Source organism: Poecilia mexicana, unplaced genomic scaffold, assembly GCF_051168715.1.
Source record: "Poecilia mexicana isolate PSO_F unplaced genomic scaffold, ASM5116871v1 scaffold_5, whole genome shotgun sequence".
NCBI lineage: Eukaryota > Metazoa > Chordata > Actinopteri > Cyprinodontiformes > Poeciliidae > Poecilia > Poecilia mexicana.
The window spans coordinates 31,680,551-31,702,814 of NW_028263374.1; the positions used below are offsets into that span (position 1 = coordinate 31,680,551).

At 40.7% G+C, this 22,264-nt stretch overlaps 1 protein-coding gene and 1 long non-coding RNA gene across 9 annotated transcripts in view; both read right to left on the bottom strand.

The window, feature by feature from the left end:
- Positions 1 to 994: 994 nt before the first annotated feature.
- Positions 995 to 22,264, bottom strand: part of smpd4 (sphingomyelin phosphodiesterase 4) — a 45,005-nt gene continuing 23,735 nt past the window's right edge. For all 6 annotated transcript variants that reach the window (XM_088005921.1, XM_088005919.1, XM_088005917.1 and 3 more), the window contains 5 exons: positions 18,909 to 19,114; positions 18,604 to 18,834; positions 18,398 to 18,529; positions 2,132 to 2,260; positions 995 to 1,761 (listed from right to left, as the gene is read on the bottom strand). In XM_088005921.1, the coding sequence (XP_087862047.1) occupies positions 1,441 to 1,761; positions 2,132 to 2,260; positions 18,398 to 18,529; positions 18,604 to 18,834; positions 18,909 to 19,114 (1,019 nt within the window). In that variant the 3' untranslated portion in view covers positions 995 to 1,440. The remainder of the gene's footprint in view (positions 1,762 to 2,131; positions 2,261 to 18,397; positions 18,530 to 18,603; positions 18,835 to 18,908; positions 19,115 to 22,264) is intronic.
- Positions 2,527 to 18,391, bottom strand: LOC148159830 (uncharacterized). Of its 3 annotated transcripts, XR_015762925.1 has the most exons (6): positions 11,638 to 18,391; positions 7,964 to 8,033; positions 7,501 to 7,572; positions 4,637 to 4,708; positions 3,414 to 3,475; positions 2,527 to 2,780 (listed from the first exon to the last, which is right to left on the bottom strand). It is a non-coding gene; the product is annotated as an uncharacterized LOC148159830 (long non-coding RNA). The 3 variants fall into 3 exon arrangements; XR_015762924.1 differs by having other exon boundaries at positions 3,414 to 4,708; XR_015762923.1 differs by having other exon boundaries at positions 2,527 to 4,708.

Below are 22,264 nucleotides of genomic sequence, written 5' to 3' on the forward strand. Positions count from 1 at the left end.
TCGGATCAGCATTGAGCTAAACGCCGGTTACTCCGCGGAGCGCGAATATCAAATATCAGTGATTCTTGAGAATAGGGACAAAACAGGTCCTATGGATAAAGCACCAAATTTGAATAAAATATACACAAAATATATATTTTTTTCAAATATCTGACTAAACTAACCTGGTCCATGTGAGCACAACAATGTATATTTTTCTTGTGTTTGCTGAATATTTTTTTTATTTTAAACATTGTAGTAGGTGGATGATGCCTGTAAAATCCCTTGTACAGGAGCTGAACTCAATACATTATAACAGTTTAAAACAATTAAAGAAATACTAAATACTTTTTGTCAACTCCATCAGTTTTTGTGACTCTTTCAGTGAAATTGTTGTCAAATCTCACTTAAATGTGTAATTAATTCATTTTAATGTATTTTACATAAATTGCATTACTTCACATGTATCAAGTTTTTCAGTTTGTCACCACCTTCAGTTCTGTGTCAACTCCGACAGATGGACTTTTTGTTGTTTTTGTTTTAAATAATATTTCTTTTGTTTCTTGAGAAGCATTTGTCTGTAAAATGAGTAAAAATATCACTAATGGGGTATTTTAAAAATCCTTTTATATTTATTTTTGTCAGATGGTGATGACAAAGTTCTGCGTCAGGTCCGTTAAAAATGTAATTTAAAAAAAAAAAAATTGCAACTGGGAACGAGCACGTTAACATCTTTACATTTCCTAAACATTATTTGTCATATTTGCATACATAAGGTTGAGAAATAATTTTAAAAAATATGGGAAAGTTAAAACCCATTTTGTCCCTATTCTCAAGAATCACTGATATCCAACTTGAAACGATCGGTCTTAATCTAATTGATATTAGCATCCTATATTTTAAGATGTTCCAGTTCAGTGCCACAAAGACCCCCAAGGGAACCAGTAGATGTTGGTCACCAACAGTGAAACTTTGGATGAACATTTGACAAATGCATTGAAAAGATTAAAATATATTTTTCTTTTTTTTGTGAACGTGGTTCCATATTAAATTCTACTCTTTCCTCAGACACTGTGTTTTCCTCTGTTGCTCCCACAAATTCGGAATCTGATCAGGCCCAACATTCCTTACAAGTTTGTGGTAATGGTATTAGTCATTGAAGTAACTTACCTGCAATCTACTAACTATCAATGCGATTTGAAGTAACCTTCCTGGTGGGTTACATTTGCAGAATAGATCTCCTTTAAAATAAATACCATAATTACCCCAACCATTATCACACAGACGCAGTTTTCACTGAGAAAAATACTTTATTCACTTCAAAACTTTTGGCCTGCATCTGTTTCCAGATGCTCAAAGGACAAAATAAAAAAGTATTTACATCAGAAAAATCCCAGAGCTCATGCTAACACTAACGCAATAGAGCGTTAAACCAAGTCAGAAGCTCAGCTAGTTGCCGTTTTATTGCGTTTTCAGTTTTTCAGCACACAGCGTCATCAGGACGCCATACAGCAGCGCCCCTATCAGGAGCAGGGCTGTACTGCAGAGGGGCCCGAGTGACAGCAGCGCCCCCAGCACGTAGAACAGCAGCAGCAGCAATAGCGTCCGGTAGCTGGCCAGCGGCCGCAGGCTGAGCCGCGGTTGCTGGCGGCGCTCCAGCGCACGCCGGGACATTGGACTGCGCTGCAGCCGCACGCAGGAGTCCGGGTCGGTCAGGTAGCGCCGGCCGAGCCGACCTAGGAAGTCTGAGCGCGAGCAGAGAGCACCCATGTGGGCCTGGAGCTGAGAGAGGAACAATCACTGAGCAGAAGGGGAATTTATTCTCACTGTGGCCTAAAAATAAAACCTTTCCAAAAATTAAATTACAAAGAAGAAAAATATTTTTATAAAAACGCTTCAATTTCAATCAGCCCTTCTGCACGACGGAGTACCAAAGCTATGAAAAGTTCAGTTTAATTACGGGAATATAATCATAACATTGGAAGAATAAAATTTTACTGGAAATTTGTTTTAAAGTTAAGAGGAAAAAGTTGTTTTAATGAGAAAAAAACATCTTTGTTAAGATCCACGAGGATCTTTCCTCCTATTGGACCCCGTTGATTCAGAGTTCTGCTACGACCATAAATTCTCCAAAAACCCGGACTGGACTCACCATGTTGTTCAGCAGAGATGATGCCCTGTAGAGCAGCCGGACCAGCAGGGCGCTCTCGTAGCTCCTGATTGGCTGCAGCTCCGGATCGCCCTGGTACTGAACCTCAAAGCGACGCAGGCCATTTATGATCTGCGCGCACGCACGCACACACACACACACACACACACACCTATACGGGTTTATATGTATTAGCAGGACAATTTTTTCAAACCAGTTTTTTGCAACATTAAACGGACACCCCTTTCCACTTATGCTAGAAAGACGTAGTAAGTTGTCAAAAATCTTGTTTGAGCTACACAACATAGATCTCACTTAAAAATTTAGATACACACATCAGAACTCAAAATATGAGAACCTGATGCAATGCTGTATTAAAAGGACAAAAGATAATGAGGTGCTTGGCTCCGCCCATGACACCAACAGTAATTATCAGGGCCAATTTTATTTATCAGGACCACAGCATACACATACAAAAAACATACAATTTATGTGCATTAAGAAGTCCAAACATGGAAATATGGACTATAACTGGTCCATATTTCTGTGCAGTGCATCTGTCATCCCATGAGATGTCTGAATCATCTAGGGAATCAGGAACATACTCCTCTTCTGATGATGTCACCTCACTTGAACTTTGTTCTGGACAGACCTGTTGATTAAAAACATATTTTGTATACATTGAAAGCATTTCAGCAAGAATATTTCGGTAACACTTTATTTGAAGGGGGGTGAATAAGACTGTCATGACACTGTCATAAACATGACAACACATGTCATGAACATGAATAAGCCTTCATGAATATTTATGACTGTTGTCATAAAGCGTCATTCGGTAAATTATGACACTTTTAATACAAAGTTGACATTATTCAAAATGTCTTTGTTATGACAACTTGACATTAACTAAGAAATCATTACTGTTTAAACTTACCTTTAATAACATGAAGATACCTAATTTTTAAAGTGTAATCAGTAATTCTTTGATAACAAATTTATATCAGTATATGAATACTGAATGATTGTTTCTAAAAAAAAATAAAATAAACAATGTCTACCTAATGTATGAACCTGTCAAGTTGAGTATTACACAGGATCCATGTGTCTGTGTGCATCTAAATTTAACTTTCATTCTTTTCTACCTCTAATTTCAAAACTCAGTCTTCCACATTTCTACATCTTACATGATAAGTATTATACAAGACCTGTGTGTTTGAAGAGTACTTCATATTATTTTAGTGACTTTATATAAGAATCTAAGTTGGTTGTTGGAGAGCAAAATTACCTCAGGAGGGTTGGTTGAACAGGATCCGCATACATCCATGTCACCAACCTGACACAGTTCATCTTTGGAAATTTGAAATGTAAAGAACACTCAATAAATGTGAGTTTGTTGAAAATGTAGAAAACAGTCCTCCCTATTTCTGCACCTTACATTTTGAGTATTACACAGGACCTGTGTGTATGTGCGTTTCTAAGTGTAATTTTCTATCTTTTCTACTAGTAATGTCAAAACTCAGTTTTCCAAATTTCTGCAACTTACATGATGAGCATTACAAAAGACCTGTGTGTATGTGCCCTCCTAAATGTGACTTTCATTCTTCTTTACTTGTAATTTCAATACTCAGTCCTCCCTATTCCTGCACCTTACATTTTGAGTATTACACAGGACTTGTGTGTATGTGCGCTTCTAAAAGTAATTTTCATTCTTTTCTACCTGTAATTTCAAAACTCAGTTTTTGAAATTTCTGCAACATACCTGATGAGCATTACACAAGACCTTTTTGTATGCATGCTTCTCAATGTACCTTTCATTCTTCTGTACTAGTAATTTCAAAACTCAGTCCTCCTTATTCCTGCACCTTACATTTTGAGTATTACACAGGACTTGTGTGTATGTGCGCTTCTAAAAGTAATTTTCATTCTTTTCTACCTGTAATTTCAAAACTCAGTTTTTGAAATTTCTGCAACATACCTGATGAGCATTACACAAGACCTTTTTGTATGCATGCTTCTCAATGTACCTTTCATTCTTCTGTACTAGTAATTTCAAAACTCAGTCCTCCTTATTCCTGCACCTTACATTTTGAGTATTACACAGGACTTGTGTGTATGTGCGCTTCTAAAAGTAATTTTCATTCTTTTCTACCTGTAATTTCAAAACTCAGTTTTTGAAATTTCTGCAACATACCTGATGAGCATTACACAAGACCTTTTTGTATGCATGCTTCTCAATGTACCTTTCATTCTTCTGTACTAGTAATTTCAAAACTCAGTCCTCCTTATTCCTGCACCTTACATTTTGAGTATTACACAGGACCTGTGTGTATGTGCGCTTCTAAATGTAGCTTTCATTCTTTTATATGTGTAATTTCAAACCTCAGTTCCCCCCTTTTATGCAGCTTACATATCAAGTGTTACACAAGACTTGTGTGTTTGAACAGTACTTAATATCATATCAAAAACTCTATTTTAGAAAATAAGTTGGTCGTTGGAGACCAAAATTACCTCATGAGGGTTGGTTGAACAGGATCCGCATGAATTCACGTCACCAACCTGACACGGTTCATCTTTGGAAATCTGAAATGTAAAGAACACTTACTGAATATGAGTTTGTTCCCAATTTAGAAAACAGTCCTCCCTATTCCTGCCCATTACATTTTGAGTATTACACAGGACCTGTGTGTATGAGCGCTTCTTTATGCAACTTTCATTCTTCTGTACTTGTAATTTCAAAACGTAGTCCTCCTTATTCCTTCCCCTTACATTTTGAGTATTACACAGGACCTGTGTGTATGAGCGCTTCTTTATGCAACTTTCATTCTTCTGTACTTGTAATTTCAAAACGTAGTCCTCCTTATTCCTTCCCCTTACATTTTGAGTATTACACAGGACCTGTGTGTATGAGCGCTTCTAAATGTAACTTTCATTCTTTTGTACATGTAATTTCAAAACTCAGTCCTCCCTTTTTATGTGGCTTACATATCAAGTATTACACAAGACCTGTGTGTTTGAACCGTACTTAACAGTCATCCCCAACCACAGGACCGCGGAGTAGTACGAGTCTGTGGACCAATTGGTACTGGGTCGCACAAGAAAAATATTTACATGTTACGTATTGTCTGAGTCTGGAGGATCCATTATTTTGAAAACCCTTTAACTGGATTCTCTCGGTTACGTCTTGTGCGGCAACATTGAGCCCACAATGAGTAAGAAAGCGATGTCTTTGGAAAGTTTCTTTGGAAAAGCGGAGAAAGACCACAGACAGGAGAGTGGATTTATCCTGAACCTGTAGGTGACTCCCATGTTCCAAGCCCACTCTGCATAATATGCACTGGCTTACTAATGAGGCAATGAAGCTTCAAACTGCTTTGCCATTACACACCAAGCACCCTCTGCATTGGGTGTCATCGTTTCCCAGGTGGGATCATCTCATTGCAGAGAAACAAGCTCAGGACTCCCATTAATTTATAGTTGTGAGTTAAAATTTTCATGAAAATAAATGTTCGTTTTTGTGGCATATTCAAATCTTATTTTGAAGGGATGTGTGAACGTTGCCAGAGCGACCAGAGTCTGAGAGCATTATGGCAGTTATCGAGACGAGAGAAATAGAGCTTGTAAGTCTTAAGTCTGGTTCACACGGCATGATTTTAGGATTCAGACGATTTTCCAAACTTCTGTGACCACAGAGCTGATAAAAGTACAACAGGTTCGTGTGTCCAGCCACATAACAGGAGCAAATCTTGCCATGTGAGCAGGCTTTAGTACAAAATAATGTCACATTAATTTAATGGATAGCTGAAAAGTTACCGGGTTTATCAACTGTGGTAGCAATTTTGCTCCAACTCCACTCCTCATCATTTCTATGGATATTCTTTGTACGAAATGCTGAATAAACATTCATGCCATTTCCACATATCTTCGATGTCCACCGGACTCATTTGTGCATGTCTGCTCAGCTCTTTGGGATTCCCCTCCATGAGCTACGTCACCGCGCTTTCTGATTGGCTACCTGTCAAGTTCAACAGGTTGAGTTCTAGCTCCCAATCAAGTAAAAACCCTACAAGTTGCTAGAATATGCCTGATTTTAGATCAGAGCAGTCCCAATGTTCCAACGACTGGATGCGATCATGCCACAGATGGCAGGATGAACAGTTACAATTATCGTGAGCAACGTTCTAAGATTGCTGTAAGGGGAAATTAAGGGTAAAAAAAGAACCCGAGCCTCAGAAAAATTGCCAAGTCTTGACCGGTCCGCGGTGATAAAAAGGTTGGGGACCACTGGTACTCAATATAATTTCAAAGACTTTATCTTAGAAAATAAGTTGGTCGTTGGAGACCAAAATTACCTCTGGAGGGTTGGTTGAAATCTGAAATGTAAAGAACACTCACTAAATGTGAGTTTGTTCCCAATGTAGAAAGCAGTCCTCCCTATTCCTGCAGCTTACATATTGAGTATTACACAGGACCTGTGTGTATGCGTGCTTCTCAATGTAACTTTCATTCTTCTGTACTTGTAATTTCAAAACTAAGTCCTCCCTATTCCTGCACATTACATTTTGAGTATTACACAGGACCTGTGTGTATGCATGCTTTTCAATGTAACTTTCATTCTGCTGTACTTGTAATTTCAAAACTCAGTCCTCCCTATTCCTGCACCTTACATTTTGAGTATTACACAGGACCTGTGTGTATGCATGCTTTTCAATGTAACTTTCATTCTGCTGTACTTGTAATTTCAAAACTCAGTCCTCCCTATTCCTGCACCTTACATTTTGAGTATTACACAGGACCTGTGTGTATGCGTGCTTCTCAATGTAACTTTCATTCTTCTGTACTTGTAATTTCAAAACTCAGTCCTCCTTATTCCTGCACCTTACATTTTGAGTATTACACAGAACCTGTGTGTATGCGTGCTTCTCAATGTAACTTTCATTCTTCTGTACTTGTAATTTCAAAACTCAGTCCTCCTTATTCCTGCACCTTACATTTTGAGTATTACACAGGACCTGTGTGTATGTGCGCTTCTCAATGTAACTTTCAGTCTTCTATACTTGTAATTTCAAAAGCCAGTCCTCCACTTTTATGCAGCCAACATATGTAGGATTATACAACACATGTGTGTTTGAACAGTACTTCATATCATTTCAATTACTTTATTTTAGAGAAAAAGTTGGTCGTTGGAGACCAAAATGTGCACTTCTAAATGTAATTTTCATTCTTCTATACTTGTAATTTGAAAACTCAGTCCTCCCTTTTTATGCAACCAACAAATCTAGTACTACACAACACCTATGTGTTTGTACTCTACGTAATGTCATTTCAATTACTTTAATTTAGAGAATAAGTTGGTCATTGGAGACCAAAATTACCTCAGGAGGGTTGGTTGAACAGAATCCACATGCATCCATGTCACCAGCCTGACACAGTTCATCTTTGGAAATCTGAAATGTAAAGAACACTCACTAAATGTTTGTTCCCAATATAGAAAACAGTCCTCCCTATTCCTGCACCTTACATTTTGAGTATTACACAGAACCTGTGTGTATGCGTGCTTCTCAATGTAACTTTCATTCTTCTGTACTTGTAATTTCAAAACTCAGTCCTCCTTATTCCTGCACCTTACATTTTGAGTATTACACAGGACCTGTGTGTATGTGCGCTTCTAAATGTAATTTTCATTCTTCTATACTTGTAATTTCAAAACGCAGTCCTCCCTTTTTATGCAGCTAACATATCTAATATTACACAACACATGTGTGTTTGAACAATACTTAATATCATTTCAATTACTTTATTTTAGAGAGTAAGTTGGTCATTGGAGACCAAAATTACCTCTGGAGGGTTGGTTGAACAGGATCCGCATGCGTCCACATCACCAACCTGACAGTTCATCTTTGGAAATCTGAAATGAAGGGATGTACACTGAATGAGTCCATACTTCTCAATAGAAAAATGAAGTCCACCTACTGTATGTGCTTGTCCACTTCTTGTTTTCAACTATAATGAAACCCTGTACTACAACTTGACATATCCTTCAAATATGTCTTCAGTGCTACTTGAATGATTTTTGATAGTATTTTCACACTTATAAGCACCTTTCTTCTCCATGGCCAGTCAAAATCACCATAATTATAAGTGATTTCTTCCCCTGGACCAATATATTTGAGTGCAAATAAACAGATGAGGTCTTCCATCCACTCTTTTAACTTTCATTTTGCTGTTTGGGTTCATCTGATCATTTACCAGCCTCCCCAATCATCCATCCTCTCTGGCAACATCAACACTAAAATATTAAGTATGAAAATAAGAATAATTATACCATGCAAGGGAAAGGATTTTGCATATTTGGTGTTTGCATGTCAGAAGGATATTCCTCTACCAACTAAAACTACTTTTACTGATGAAGCTGAAAATGTTTACATCACTGTATTTAGATGTAAAATAAAAACACAACAACCTTGAAACAGTCGCATACCAAAGCTTTTGTCCATTGAAGTTGAAATCAAACATAAGAACCTCGAGTGTATCATGGTAAACTTTCAGTCGGTTTTCTTGTTCCTTTCTACTTATGACTTCTCTGTACTCAATAAGGAAATCTGCTTTTTGAACACACCCCAACCTGTAGGTACACATAACAAGTAGGATAAACTTTAAACAATGCAGATATATCAAATAGTAGCAATTGAAATTAACATTTTTCTAAATCAGTTAATTGATCTAATTGGATGTCTTTCTGTGGTTACTTAAACATTTTTTGTCAACTGAATGCAACTCATTATTTTGTACTTGTAATTTCAAAACTCAGTCCTCCATATATTTGTTGAGGACAGTTACAAGTACCTGGGAATACCACAAGCAAATGGCAACCTCGATGAGGTCACAAGGAAAGGAGCCACAGTCAAATACCTCCAATGAATAAGGCAAGTCCTGAGAAGCCAGCTCAATGGCAAGAACAAGATCCATGCAATAAACACCTATGCCTTACCAGTAATCAGATACCCTGCTGGAATAATTAGCTGGCCAATGGAAGAGATAAAGGCCACGGATATTAAGACTTGGAAGCTACTAACCATGCATGGAGGGTTCCACCCCAAATCCAGCACCCTGAGACTGTACACAAGCCGTAAGGAAGGAGGCAGAGGACTAGCAAGTGTGAGAGCCACTGTCCAGGATGAAACATCCAAGATCCATAAATACATCAAGGACAAAGCCTCAACAGACGATGTGCTCAGCGAATGTCTCAGGCAATGGGGAACAGAGGACGAGGTGCTAGAGGTACCATCATGGGAGGACAAGCCGCTACATGGGATGTACCACCGACAAATAACTGAAGTGGCTGATATCAGGAAATCCTACCAATGGCTGGAAAAAGCTGGACTCAAGGACAGCACAGAGGCCCTCATCCTGGCTGCCCAGGAACAGGCCCTAAACACCAGAGCAATAGAGGCTCAGATCTACCACACCAGACAAGACCCAAGGTGTAGGTTGTGCAAGGAGGCCCCTGAGACAGTCCAGGACATAACAGCAGGGTGCAAGATGCTGGCAGGGAAAGCATACATGTAACGACATAACCAAGTGGCGAGCATAGTGTACAGAAACATCTGTGCAGAATATGGACTGGAAGGCCCAAGATCGAAGTGGGGAACACCCCCAAAGGTGGTGGAGAATGACCGAGCTAAGATCTTGCGGGACTTCCAGAACCAGATAGACAAGATGGTAATGGAGAACCAACCGGACATTGTGGTGGTGGATAAAGAACAGAGGAAAGTTGTTGTGGTGGATGTAGCAATACCAAGTGACTACAACATCAGGAAAAAGGAGCATGAGAAACTGGAGAAATACCAGGGCCTCAGAGAGGAACTGGAAAAGACCTGGAAGGTGAAGACCACAGTGGTGCCTGTGGTCATCGGGGCCCTCGGGGCAGTCACCCCCAAACTGGAGCAGTGGCTAAAACAGATCCCAGGAACAACATCAGACAGCTCAGTCCAGAAATGTCCAGTTCTAGGCACAGCCAAGATACTGCGCAGAACCCTCAAGCTCCCAGGTCTCTGGTAGAGGACCCAAGCTCAGAGGATGAAAGAGACCACCCACGGACGATGAGAAGGATATATATATATATATATATATCCATGTTTTCATGGATATATGGATATATATATGGATATATGTGCCTTACCAGTAATCAGATACCCTGCCGGAATAATTAGCTGGCCAATGGAAGAGATGAAGGCCACAGATGTTAAGACTTGGAAGCTACTAACCATGCATGGAGGGTTCCACCCCAAATCCAGCACCCTGAGACTGTACACAAGCCGTAAGGAAGGAGGCAGAGGACTAGTGAGTGTGAGAACCACTGTCCAGGATGAAACATCCAAGATCCATAAATACATCAGGGAAAAAGCCTCAACGGACGATGTGCTCAGCGAATGTCTCAGGCAATGGGGAACAGAGGACGAGGTGCTGGAGGAACCATCATGGGAGGACAGGCCCCTACATGGGATGTACCACCGACAAATAACTGAAGTGGCTGATATCAGGAAATCCTACCAATGGCTGGAAAAAGCTGGACTCAAGGACAGCACAGAGGCCCTCATCCTGGCTGCCCAGGAACAGGCCCTAAACACCAGGGCAATAGAGGCTCAGATCTACCACACCAGACAAGACCCAAGGTGTAGGTTGTGCAAGGAGGCCTCTGAGACAGTCCAGCACATAACAGCAGGGTGCAAGATGCTGGCAGGGAAAGCATACATGGAACGACATAACCAAGTGGCGGGCATAGTGTACAGAAACATCTGTTCAGACTGGAAGCCCCGAGATCGAAGTGTGGAACACCCCCAAAGGTGGTGGAGAATGACCGAGCTAAGATCCTGTGGGACTTCCAGATCCAGACAGACAAGATGGTAATGGCGAACCAACCGGACATTGTAGCGGTGGATAAAGAACAGAGGAAAGCCGTTGTGGTGGATGTAGCAATACCAAGTGACTACAACATCAGGAAAAAGGAGCATGAGAAACTGGAGAAATACCAGGGCCTCAGAGAGGAACTGGAAAAGACCTGGAAGGTGAAGACCACAGTGGTGCCAGTGGTCATCGGGGCCCTCGGGGCAGTCACCCCCAAACTGGAGCAGTGGCTAAAACAGATCCCAGGAACAACATCAGACATCTCAGTCCAGAAATCTGCAGTTCTAGGCACAGCCAAGATACTGCGCAGAACCCTCAAGCTCCCAGGCCTCTGGTAGAGGACCCAAGCTCAGAGGATGAAAGAGAGGGTGAGAAGGGAATTTTTTTTTTTAAATTTTATATACATACGCTTCTATTGTATTTTGAGCAGTTGCTTGTCTCCTTCGGAATAAGAAAGATGTTCTGATTATAATGATCATCGATCATGATCTATGCTAATAATGTGCAGTATAAAAATAGTTTAAAAGTGAAAAAGTAAAACAAAAGAAAAAAAATGATCATTTAATAAACTCTGGAATCCTGTGCATAATATAGTCACAACTCACCTTTAAATGAATTGAGGTATTTTACATCAAATCCTTCATCTTCACCTAAGGAGCAATAACTGGAATCATGTTTGCTCTCTGAGACCTTGTTGTTGACATCTCCTGCAAAGATCAGAGAATACAACATGATACTGTACACCAGGGGTGTCAAACTCCAGGCCTCGAGGGCCAGGGTACTGCAACTTTTAGATGTTTGTCTGGTTTAAAACACCTTAAGTATATGACTGAATTAGCTTCTCAGTGCAATCAAGTTGATGACCACCCCATTTTATCCAGCCATGTGGCATCAGAAACACATCTAAAAGTTGCTGGACACCAGCCCTTAAGACCTTGAGTTTGACACCCCTGCTGTACACAATATGATTTGATGTTATTGTATGTGAAAATGTACTGAAGTACACAGTACTACATAATTGACTTTCTATTGACAGATTCTCAAAATCTTCAAATATTAAAACATTATCTTAATACTAATGATTATTACCTAGGATCATTTGTGCCTGTGAAATAATATCACTCACTGATATACAGAAAATGACCAAATACAGTTTTATCTAATTCTGGAGTGAGCCACCTTCCCTTTAAACTCTGGTACACTGACTAACATGGTTGGTAATTACTAGCTAAAATGCTGCAAATCAAATGCTTTGGTGTATCCAAGCATCAAGTAACCTACAACATTCAGCAAAATTTCAAAACTATATGTACTTAAATGTCTTAAGAGATTCTGTATGAGTCTTACCTCTTTCTCCACGCAAAACAAATGAAACAAGTTCAATTAATACTAATGGCTTGCACCTGGACTTGACGGATTGTACCACGTTGACAGAGGAGGAGGGGTACAACAAAAGGATTATTCCATTTTGTTTCTGAAGCACACAAGGTCTGATTTTTTTCAGGAACAAGAAAATTTTGAGTAATATTTTGTAACTTTCATTCAATATTTCAAAGTTAAATAGTTTATCATACATTTTTCTTTAATTAAGAGGCAACAGTTAGATGGTATCTCCCACCAGCAATGTTGTCACTTCCTTTAATCATTTCTGTTCAATCAATTAATCATGTTTATTTGTATAGCACATTTCAGCAGCAGGGCAGTTCAAAACACTTTATATCATAAAAACAAAAACTGTTGTCTAATGGCAGACACAACACCTGCAGAAAAAGATTGGCTGATGTACCTGCCAATAGACAATTTAGACTACCTAGACAATCTGCATGTATGCAGAGTAGAGACATTGAGATAACGACAAAATATCAATCTTTAAATTTTTGTCTTAACAGTAACATAAATAATCATGATATTTTTGGCACTTTAAATATTTTTTAAATAAACGATTTTTATTTTTATATTTCTAATTCTGTATTACTCCATGACTGGTTATCCCTTCTTTCAAATTCAAAAATACTTCATTGATCCTTGGTCTTCACAGTATATTAGCAGTTCCCAAAGGTGTGCTTCTCTGTATCAAGAGGTCTGATCTATCTCCAGGTATTTGTTTGAGCCAGTCTTCCAGTTTAGGGGTCATTACCCCAAGGGTTTCAGTGACCACAAGCACTACTGTTGCTTTCACCTTCCACATTTTTTGTAATCTCCTAAGACCCAAACTCTCACATGGAGTGCATTATTAATTCATCTATGGGCTGATTGGGACCTAATGATTCCAAAAACAAAGAATTATTGTTTTACATGATATGTGGACAACATTTTTCTCAGAAAAATACTTATTCATTTTAAATCACCATGTTTAGCACCATGGTAAATATATGCAGTTGCTAACTTTTGTAAACTTACACAACAAAAGAAACACTGAACATCTTGAGTCTAACCTGTAATGTGTTATAATCTTCCACCACCACCAAGTCATAAAATAATGGCCTAACATGTGGACACCAGACCCCATCTAGAGCAAAATTTAGTATTGTGGACTAGACAGCCCAAAATAAGTCAACCACTCAAGTTCTAGGAGGATGATGGGGTTTTTTAGCCTTTGGTATTTCTCTAGTTTTTTTCTGTACCTTCTGTTCATTCAGGATAGCTACATCATAACAACTGCTTTGCTCTGCTGCTCAATGATCACCATGTTCAGTTGGTTTGCTTTTCCCATTTTGTCTTCCTGTATATGGAAGGCCCACAGGATCTTAGCTTGTTCGTTTTCTACCACTTTGTGTGGCATTTCCCATTTTAACGAGGTGTGTTCAAGGTTATATTCCCTTCAGATGTTTCTTCACACTATACTGGGTACTTGGTTGTGGCGGTTGTGGTTCTGTCATTGGACTTGCCTTACTATTTGTACAGTGGCTTTCTAAAGTATCCATAGCCCTTGAACTTGAATTTCCAGTTTTGTCACAACTGGAAATATATTTTCACAGAATTTTATGGGAAAGACAAACACAAAGTGGTATATACTTGTGAAGTAGAAACAAAACTAAACATGATTCATAACAGTTTTTACAAATAAAAGCTAAAAAGTGCGGTGTGCAAAAGTGTTCAGCCCCCTTTCCCTGAATGCAGCCAATTGCCTTCAGAAGTTGCCTGATGACTGCAAATGGTAAAAAAATTCAACTCCTCTATGACTGCCTCAAAAGTTGGCTAAGAGAATATTGGGGAACAAACAGCATCATGAAGTCCACGGAACACACCAGACAGGTCAGGGATAAAGTTGTGGAGAAGCTTAAAGCAGGCTTAGGCCATCTCACAGAGTACTGTTCCACGAATCATCTGGAAATGGAAAGAGCAAATCACACAGCTGTGAACCTACCAAGAAAAGGCCATCCACCTAAACTTACAGGCTGAACAAGAAGAGCACTGATCAGAGATACAGCCAAGAGGTTCATGGTGGCTCTGGATGAAATGCAGAGATATTTCTGAAATGCAGTATAGTATAACTATTAGTCATGCTCTGCAAAAATGTGGTTTTATGGAAGAGTGGCAATAGAAAAGCCATTGTATAAAGAAAACTATAAGAAGTCCCATTTGCAGTTTGCCAGAAGCCATATTGGGATACAGCAAAAACGATAAGACAAGACCAAAATTTAACTTTCTGGGAAAAATGCAGAGCACTATTTGTAGTGGAGAACAAACACTGCACATAACTCTGAACACACCTTCCCCACTGACAAAAATGGTGGTGGCAGCATCATGCTCTGAGGGTGCTTCTTTTCTTCAGGGACAGGGAAGATTGTTAGAGTTGATTGTAAGATGGATTGAGCCAAATACAGGGAAATCTTGGAAGAAAACCTGAACACTCCTGAACCTGGAGTCTGCAAAAGACTTGAGGCTGGGGCAGAGGTTCACCTTCCAGCAGGACAATTACCCTAAACATAAAGCCAGATCTACAATGGAATGGTATAAATAAAAACATATTTCTGTGTTAGAATGGCAAAGTCAAAGTCTAGACATAAACTCAGTGGAGAATCTTTGGCAAGATCTGAAAACTGCTGTCAAGTCAATTTTATTTGTATAGCACATTTCAGCTGCAAGGCAGTTCAAAGTGCTTTACATCAAAGGACTAAAAAGTGATAAAATTAACATACATTTACCGTAAAAAAAGAAAAACATAGAAATTAAATTCAAAGTAAAATCAAAATTAAAATCATATACATTAATTATATTGATACATGTACCAATGATTAAGATTTAGAAACAACTGTAAATTGTTGTTTTTTTGGGGGTGTAGGTGGGGGGGTGTTGCCTTGATTTAAAGGAATTCAGCTGTTTTGCAGTTTTCTGTAAGTTTATTCAAGATTTATGGTGCACTGAAGCTAAGTTCTGCTTCAAAATGCTTGGTTCTGGTTCTGAGGATGCAGAGCAGACCAGAATCAACAAACTGTTAGCAGTAGTTTGGTGAAAAAAATGGCTCTCTTATGGTTTATATTTATTTTAATCCACACACTTATTCCACACACGTATTATTCATAATATTTTAAATAAAAAATATTTGATCAAAAATATATATTAATTTCTGTATATTTTTAGGTGCCACATACACCTTTTGTCCAATGTAAGGTTGGACAAAAGGTTGGGTTTAGGCATCCAACTAACCTTTATAAAATATTCAGTCTTATAGCACAGAGTAATCATATTTCCAACTCATCCCCAGTGTAAGAGTTGGCAATTTACACACAATTCATGTGTGTAAACAGCGACGTGAATTAGAAAGACACTGTAGTAATTAGCGGGACCTTCCGGCAGACAACCAATCAGAACAAGAGCTTGTGTGAATATTCATAAGGTCCTGCTATTACACAGAGTTGCCACCGGGGACACTGTGGCGATACACAAATTACACACAAAATCTGGTTTATGTGTATTAAACGGACATCTCGTTTTTTTTGCATTTTTGGGGTTATTGGACCAATAGAAACCTTTCTACGCTTTTAGATTTTTGTCAAAATTAGCAGGACACCGCCCCTGTCCCGTTAATTCAAAATGTCCTGCTAGTGTTGCGTGTATTCTGACGAAATGTCCTGCTAAACCACATATACCAACGCACACACACACACACACACACACAGGGATGTTAAAGCTGGCCGGACTTCCATTCTACTACAGCAGGGGGGTCCAAAGTGGGTCCTGGGGGCCCGGCATCCTGCATGGTGGTAATAACAACCTCCTATCAGGTCAGGGTTCTGCTTAGGCCTCTGATGGGCCATCATTTGATGCAGGTGTGTAAAACCAGGGAGAGAATAAAACATGCAGGATGCCGGGCCCCCAGGACCCACTCTGGACCCCCCTGTACTACAGGGACAAACTGCATCTCCCAGGATTCACAGCGCGGGACGCCAGCCATCATTGCTGACATCAGTAAAGTTATTTACGCTCACTTCACCCTGATTTAGTCATGGCAGCATCATGCCTGCCAGACCAGAATTAATCTGTAAAACCTGACATTGTTTCAAACTACTGAAAGTAAATCAAATGAGTGTCTGAGCTGACATAAGAGAGTCAAGACGATTTAGCCGTTTTTATGTTTTGTTGAAGGGGTCAAACTCATTTTGTTCCACATTAAGGTCATAAAACAGAGCTCCTTTAAATCTGGACCAAAAAGCCAGCTGCTTAGAAACATAATTATTGATCAACACTCAGATGTGAAACGTCGGCTAACGCCGACTATGTTTCTATGGCTTTGCATTTTTGTTTTTATGATGTAAAGAACCTTGAATTGCCTTGTTGCTGAAATGTGCTGTGCAGATAAACTTGATTGATTTGATGATTAAATGTTCTGGAAGGGCCGGTTCTGTGTGTCCGTCCCGTCGGCTGTAAACTGCCTTTGCTGCCCCTCCTTTGTCTAAATGTTGCTTTTTGTTCATTTTTTTGGACCAAATGTGAGATGCGACTTTTTTCACCGCCTCCCATGACGGCTGCAGCCTCAGGAACCCGTCTTCCCATGTCTTATGCTGTTTGTCTTTCTTTGGAAGGCTGTCCTGAAGTTAAAATGTTGTGCTTCTGTATAATGACAATAAGAACATTCTAATCTTTCATTATTTTCTATAGCTTATCCCTAAACATAAACTCAATTCATAACTTATTCTTTTTTTAACAGCACCAGCAGGAGAAAATGGTCCTGACAACACATTTGGAAAAATTGTCCTTACTGTATCAAAAACAAAGCCACAAATGTTTGTTTTTCCATTAGTAGCTAAATTATTTAAGGGATAATTCAGCTGTAGCTATAAAAGACTTCTATATGTCTTCTTTATATAATGAGCTTTGTAAGTTTTCATGGACTGCAGAGCGATAATAAAATAAGAAGATGGTGGCTTGTAAATATTCGTCGCTATCAGTTAAAGCTAACGCTGCACAGCAAACATTGCAGCCTTCACTCCGGATCAGCTTCTTAAAACTACCGGAGGAGACGGATGGTGAATAAAGGGGCCTCCTGAGTTACGTCCATGGAGTCACTTCTGTATTCGGCCTGAAAGAGTTTATGAGAACCAGAGCCAGACAGCCGAGCAACTGATCCGCCTGTACATCCTGCTGTAAACACCGTCCTATCTGAGCTCTGAACAAGAAACATGCAAATAAAACGAAATAACACGGAGACATGAAGCAACACGGTCATATTTTTCTAAAAGCAGCAACTTTGAACCTGAACAGCTGAACCAGATCTCTGACACCAGAGCTGCGCTACTGTTAAGCTATGAGGCTTGTTGAGCTTCGTCAGGCTTCGGAAGTAAAAAGCCCGAACCGGAACCGAACCCCGTTAGTCTGTGACACTAACGACAATAAACACACATAATATACTTGAAAATAAGATAAATACATTGTCCGTTAGAATGGATTAAAAGTGTTTAGATACTTAAATATCACATTTTTACAAGAAAAATGTCTGAGAATATTGCCTACTAGCATAAGCTAACGTTAATGTTCGCCACAAAGTTAACCCTAAAGTAAAACTCACCTTCGTGTCCGTGAATGTATAACGAGGCGAACATCTTAAAACCTTTCTCCAGCTGACTTGTTGGGGCTTCGGATCTTTGTACATCATTAATTGTTACCTCAGCCAAACCCTGCAGCACCTGGTGTAAAATGCCATTTTCAATAGACCGGAAACGACCGAGCCGCTTTTCCCCGAACGCGGAAGCTGACATGCAAGGAGCCCATTTATTGTTCAGGGTAAACAGCCGACTGACCCGGGTTCTGGTTCTGGATGGTTCCCCAGTTCAAACTAAAGAACCTCCAACATTAATAAATTATTTTTTACAGCATGAACCAAACTTTGGCTTCCAGCCTCTTGTTGCCGGGTCGGTCACCAACCTGCCTCCGGCCCAGGTCCGTCAGAACCGGCCCATTCTCGCCCTGGACGCAGTCCGGCAGCTTGTTTGCGCGCCCGTCGTCCTGCGCGGCGCCCAGGTTGGCAACAAGTTGGGCAAGCTGGTTATGGTTCAGCTGCAATGCATAGACAGAGACATGAGGCGCTGCTGCGACCCGGTTCTACTGAGGGATTGGCAACTGCACCGGACCTTAAAGATATGACACAGGTTCTCCAGGGCCCGGTCCAGGAACTCGTGGGTCTTCTTCAGGTACTCGCCGCTGTCCTCGGGCTCGGCGCCGGGAAACGCGTTGCTGAGGTCAGAGGAGGCGAGTCCAAACCAGGACAGGAAGGAGCCGCCAGCCGCCGCCTCGCTGGACTGATCCGAGATCCGCTTGGCCGTGTGGCGGGCCTGCGCGATGATCTGGATCAACCTCATGACCTGCAGGGCGAGCGGTGACACGGTTCGCGACGTGCCAGACCAAACAGACTGAAGTGGAGCTGCCGGTAACTCACCGCTCCTCGGACCTCGGAGCCAAACATCTGCTTGTACTGGCAGTCCTGTCCTTCCAGGGAATACACGTGGCTCTTCACTTTGAACGCCGTGTCAGTCACCATCCGTTGCCGTGGTGACAGGTAGCTGCCCCCCTGGCCCGGCGTCAGGTACCCGCGGGGCTGCCGGTGGGGCAGGACTTGCTCCGGTTCCAGAAACAGCTGCTCACCTGGAGAGGAAAAGCAGAAACACAAAGAGATGCCTGATTAGGCCTGTCACAATAACACATTTTGCTGAGCGATTGTCTCAAAAATTATTGCGATAAACGATAATATTGTTTGAAGACCATTTTAAACTGATGTTATAGTAATGACATAATAATGCAGGAGATGTCCTGCCAAAAATAGATGCACTTTATTTTCAAAAGAAAACTAAACACTGGAACTGGTAAGCTAAATAAACAACCAAAAACAAAATGGACTCTCAGTCTCTGTTAACAAAAAAAGCACTTGAATAAAAACTAAACATAAAACCAAAGTGGAAGTAAAAACTACATTCAACCAAAAGAGCCCAGATTATGAAGTCTGTCTACTATATTCATCCTTCAATAATCATTAGATTTACATGGAGAATATGGGCACATCGACCACCTGATCCAATAGTTCACTCCGACCTGTAGCCCAGTTCACACTACTTTGCCCCGATTTTCCCCTCAGGACAATGTCAGAAGGTCCAACGATCCTCCTGTACTGTGTTCCGACTGGTCGGGTCCAGTCGGTAGAACCGCTCCGATCTAAATCAGGCATATTCAACATGCTGGATTGTCTTGGCCAGTTTATCGCTGCAGCCTGTGGGTTTTCCCCGACTGGGAGCGAGAAGGCAGCCTGCTGAATGTGACAGGCAGCCAATCAGAAAGCGCGGATTCCCCTCGCCTTTCTGAAGGGGAAACATGGAGGGGAATCCCAAACAGCTGACACAGCAGCCAGAGTCCAGCAGACATGGAGATGATATGTGGAAACAACATTAATGTTTATTCAACATTTCATGAGGAATACCCACAGAAATGACCAGGACAGGGTTGGAGTGAACTTGCTACTGCAGCTGATGAACCCAGTAACTTCTCAGCTGTTCATCGTTAACGTGACATAAACAGGTAATAATGATAAGGCTATGCATTCAGCCGCGTTCGTTTACTTTAAATTCGCGTGTGATATAGTTGGTTTTTACGGGATCTTCTGTCTGAAATCTGAATGTCGGTGAGAGAAATCGGTTCGTGTGGTGTAGCTCTTGCTGTGTGGCTGGACATACAGCACGATTGAACCCGGTTGAACCCAATCGAACCCGTTATACTTACGGTTTGTCGTCGGCTAGTGCGTCTCTCAGGTTTTGAAAACGGGCCGACGGTCGGCCGACAGTTCTAAGATCATGTAATGTGAGCTGAGCATTTAGGAAACGAGGAGGGGAGTCAGTGGAGAGGACCGAGTTGAGCCCGTTTTCATTCAGTGTCATCAACAGAAAGAGAAAAGGGCAGGAAGAGACGATAAAGCCGACAAATTAAAACGAGGTCGATAATTTTCATTTGTCGTGCGATTCATTCATTTATCGTTTATCGTGACAGGCGCAAGTTTATGGTGGTCTATGGTGGAGCGCAGTGAGGCTGATCTGGGCGCATACATCTATGTTAACACACAATATTTAGAATTTAAATCTCAAACGCTCGCTTGGTAAATCTGCAGCAAACGTCCAGAATTAGGAGCAAAGCAGAAGAATAAAATAATCACTTGAATTTTTAATTCACTGAAAGAATATTTAGTTAAGAAATGCAAACATGCTTGGGTTGGCTAATTCTGCATTTCTTAAGAATCGGAGTGCTTTATTTTATTTTTGCACAGAATCACAACAAAATGACAATAACCCTAACCCAAAAGAGAGAGGAGGCGCTGCCATTTTCATTAGATTAGTTAAATATCAGCATCAGGAAACCTTGACACATATAAGCAACATCTGGAGACAACATGCCCGCGAAGGCGGTGCATTCAGGAAGTTTGTGCTTGTAGCCGTGTGTGTAAGGATGTCTGTGAACCTGGAGGAACCAGCTAACAGGATCGGAACTGTGACGTCATAATGAGATTCGGAGCGCTGCGCCTCACCTGAACAAAAACCAAACTTTGACGGAAAAAGTTTTCCTTTTGAATTCGACACCGACAGACGTGCCGACAATGTAAATTACACAGACTCTTGAATACAGCATAACCCTTACAATCTGAAACAATGTGAAAAATATTAAAATTCAATAGAGAAACATGTTTCTTTGTTAAAAAATACCAGGAGACGATTGGATAAAATCCAAGAATATACAAACCGGATTCCAAAAAAGTTGGGACACTAAATAAATTGTGAATAAAACTGAATGCAATGATGTGGAGATGCCAAATGCACTATTTTATTCGTAATAGAACATAGATGGCAGATCAAAAGTTTAATCTGCGTAAATGTAACATTTTAAAGGAAAAATATGTTGATTCAAAATTTCACATTGTCTATAAATCCCAAAAAAGTTGGGACAAGTAGCAATAAGTGGCTGGAAAAAGTAACAAACAGCTGGAAGACCATTTAACACTAATTAGGTCAATTGACAACATGATCAGGTATAAAATGAGCTTCTTACAGTGTCAGTGTCTCTGAAGCCAAGATGGTGAGAGGATCACCGATTCCACCACTGTTGCGCAGAAAGATAGTGCAGCAATACCAGAATGGTGTTACCCAGCGTAAAATAGCAAAGTTATCATCAACTGTGCATAACATCATCAAAAGATTCAGAGAATCTGGAACAATCGCTGTGCGTAAGGGTCAAGGCTGTAAAACTACTGGATGCTCGTGATCTCCGGGCCCTTAAACATCACTGCACCTCAAACAGGAATGTCAAGGAAATAACAGCCTGGGCTCAGGAATACTCCCAGAAAGCATCGCCAGTGAACACAATCCACCGTGCCATCCGCCGCTGCCAGCTGAAACTCTGCAGTGCAAAGAGGAAGCCATTTCTAAGCTCCACAAGCTCAGCCGTTTGCACTGGGCCAGGAGTCATTTAAAATGGAGCGAGGCAAAATGGACGACTGTTCTGTGGTCAGATGAGTCACGATTTGAAGTTCTTTATGAACACTGGGACGCCATGTCATCCGGACCAGAGAGGACAAGGATAACCCAAGTTGTTATCAACGTTCAGAAGCTGCATCACTGATGGTCTGGGGTTGCATGAGAGCTGGTGGCCTGGGCAGCTTGCATGTCTGGAAAGGCCCCATTAAAGCAGAGAGCTATGTTCAGGTTCTAGAACATGTGCTCCCATCTAGACGTCTCTTCCAGGGAAGACCCTGCATTCTTC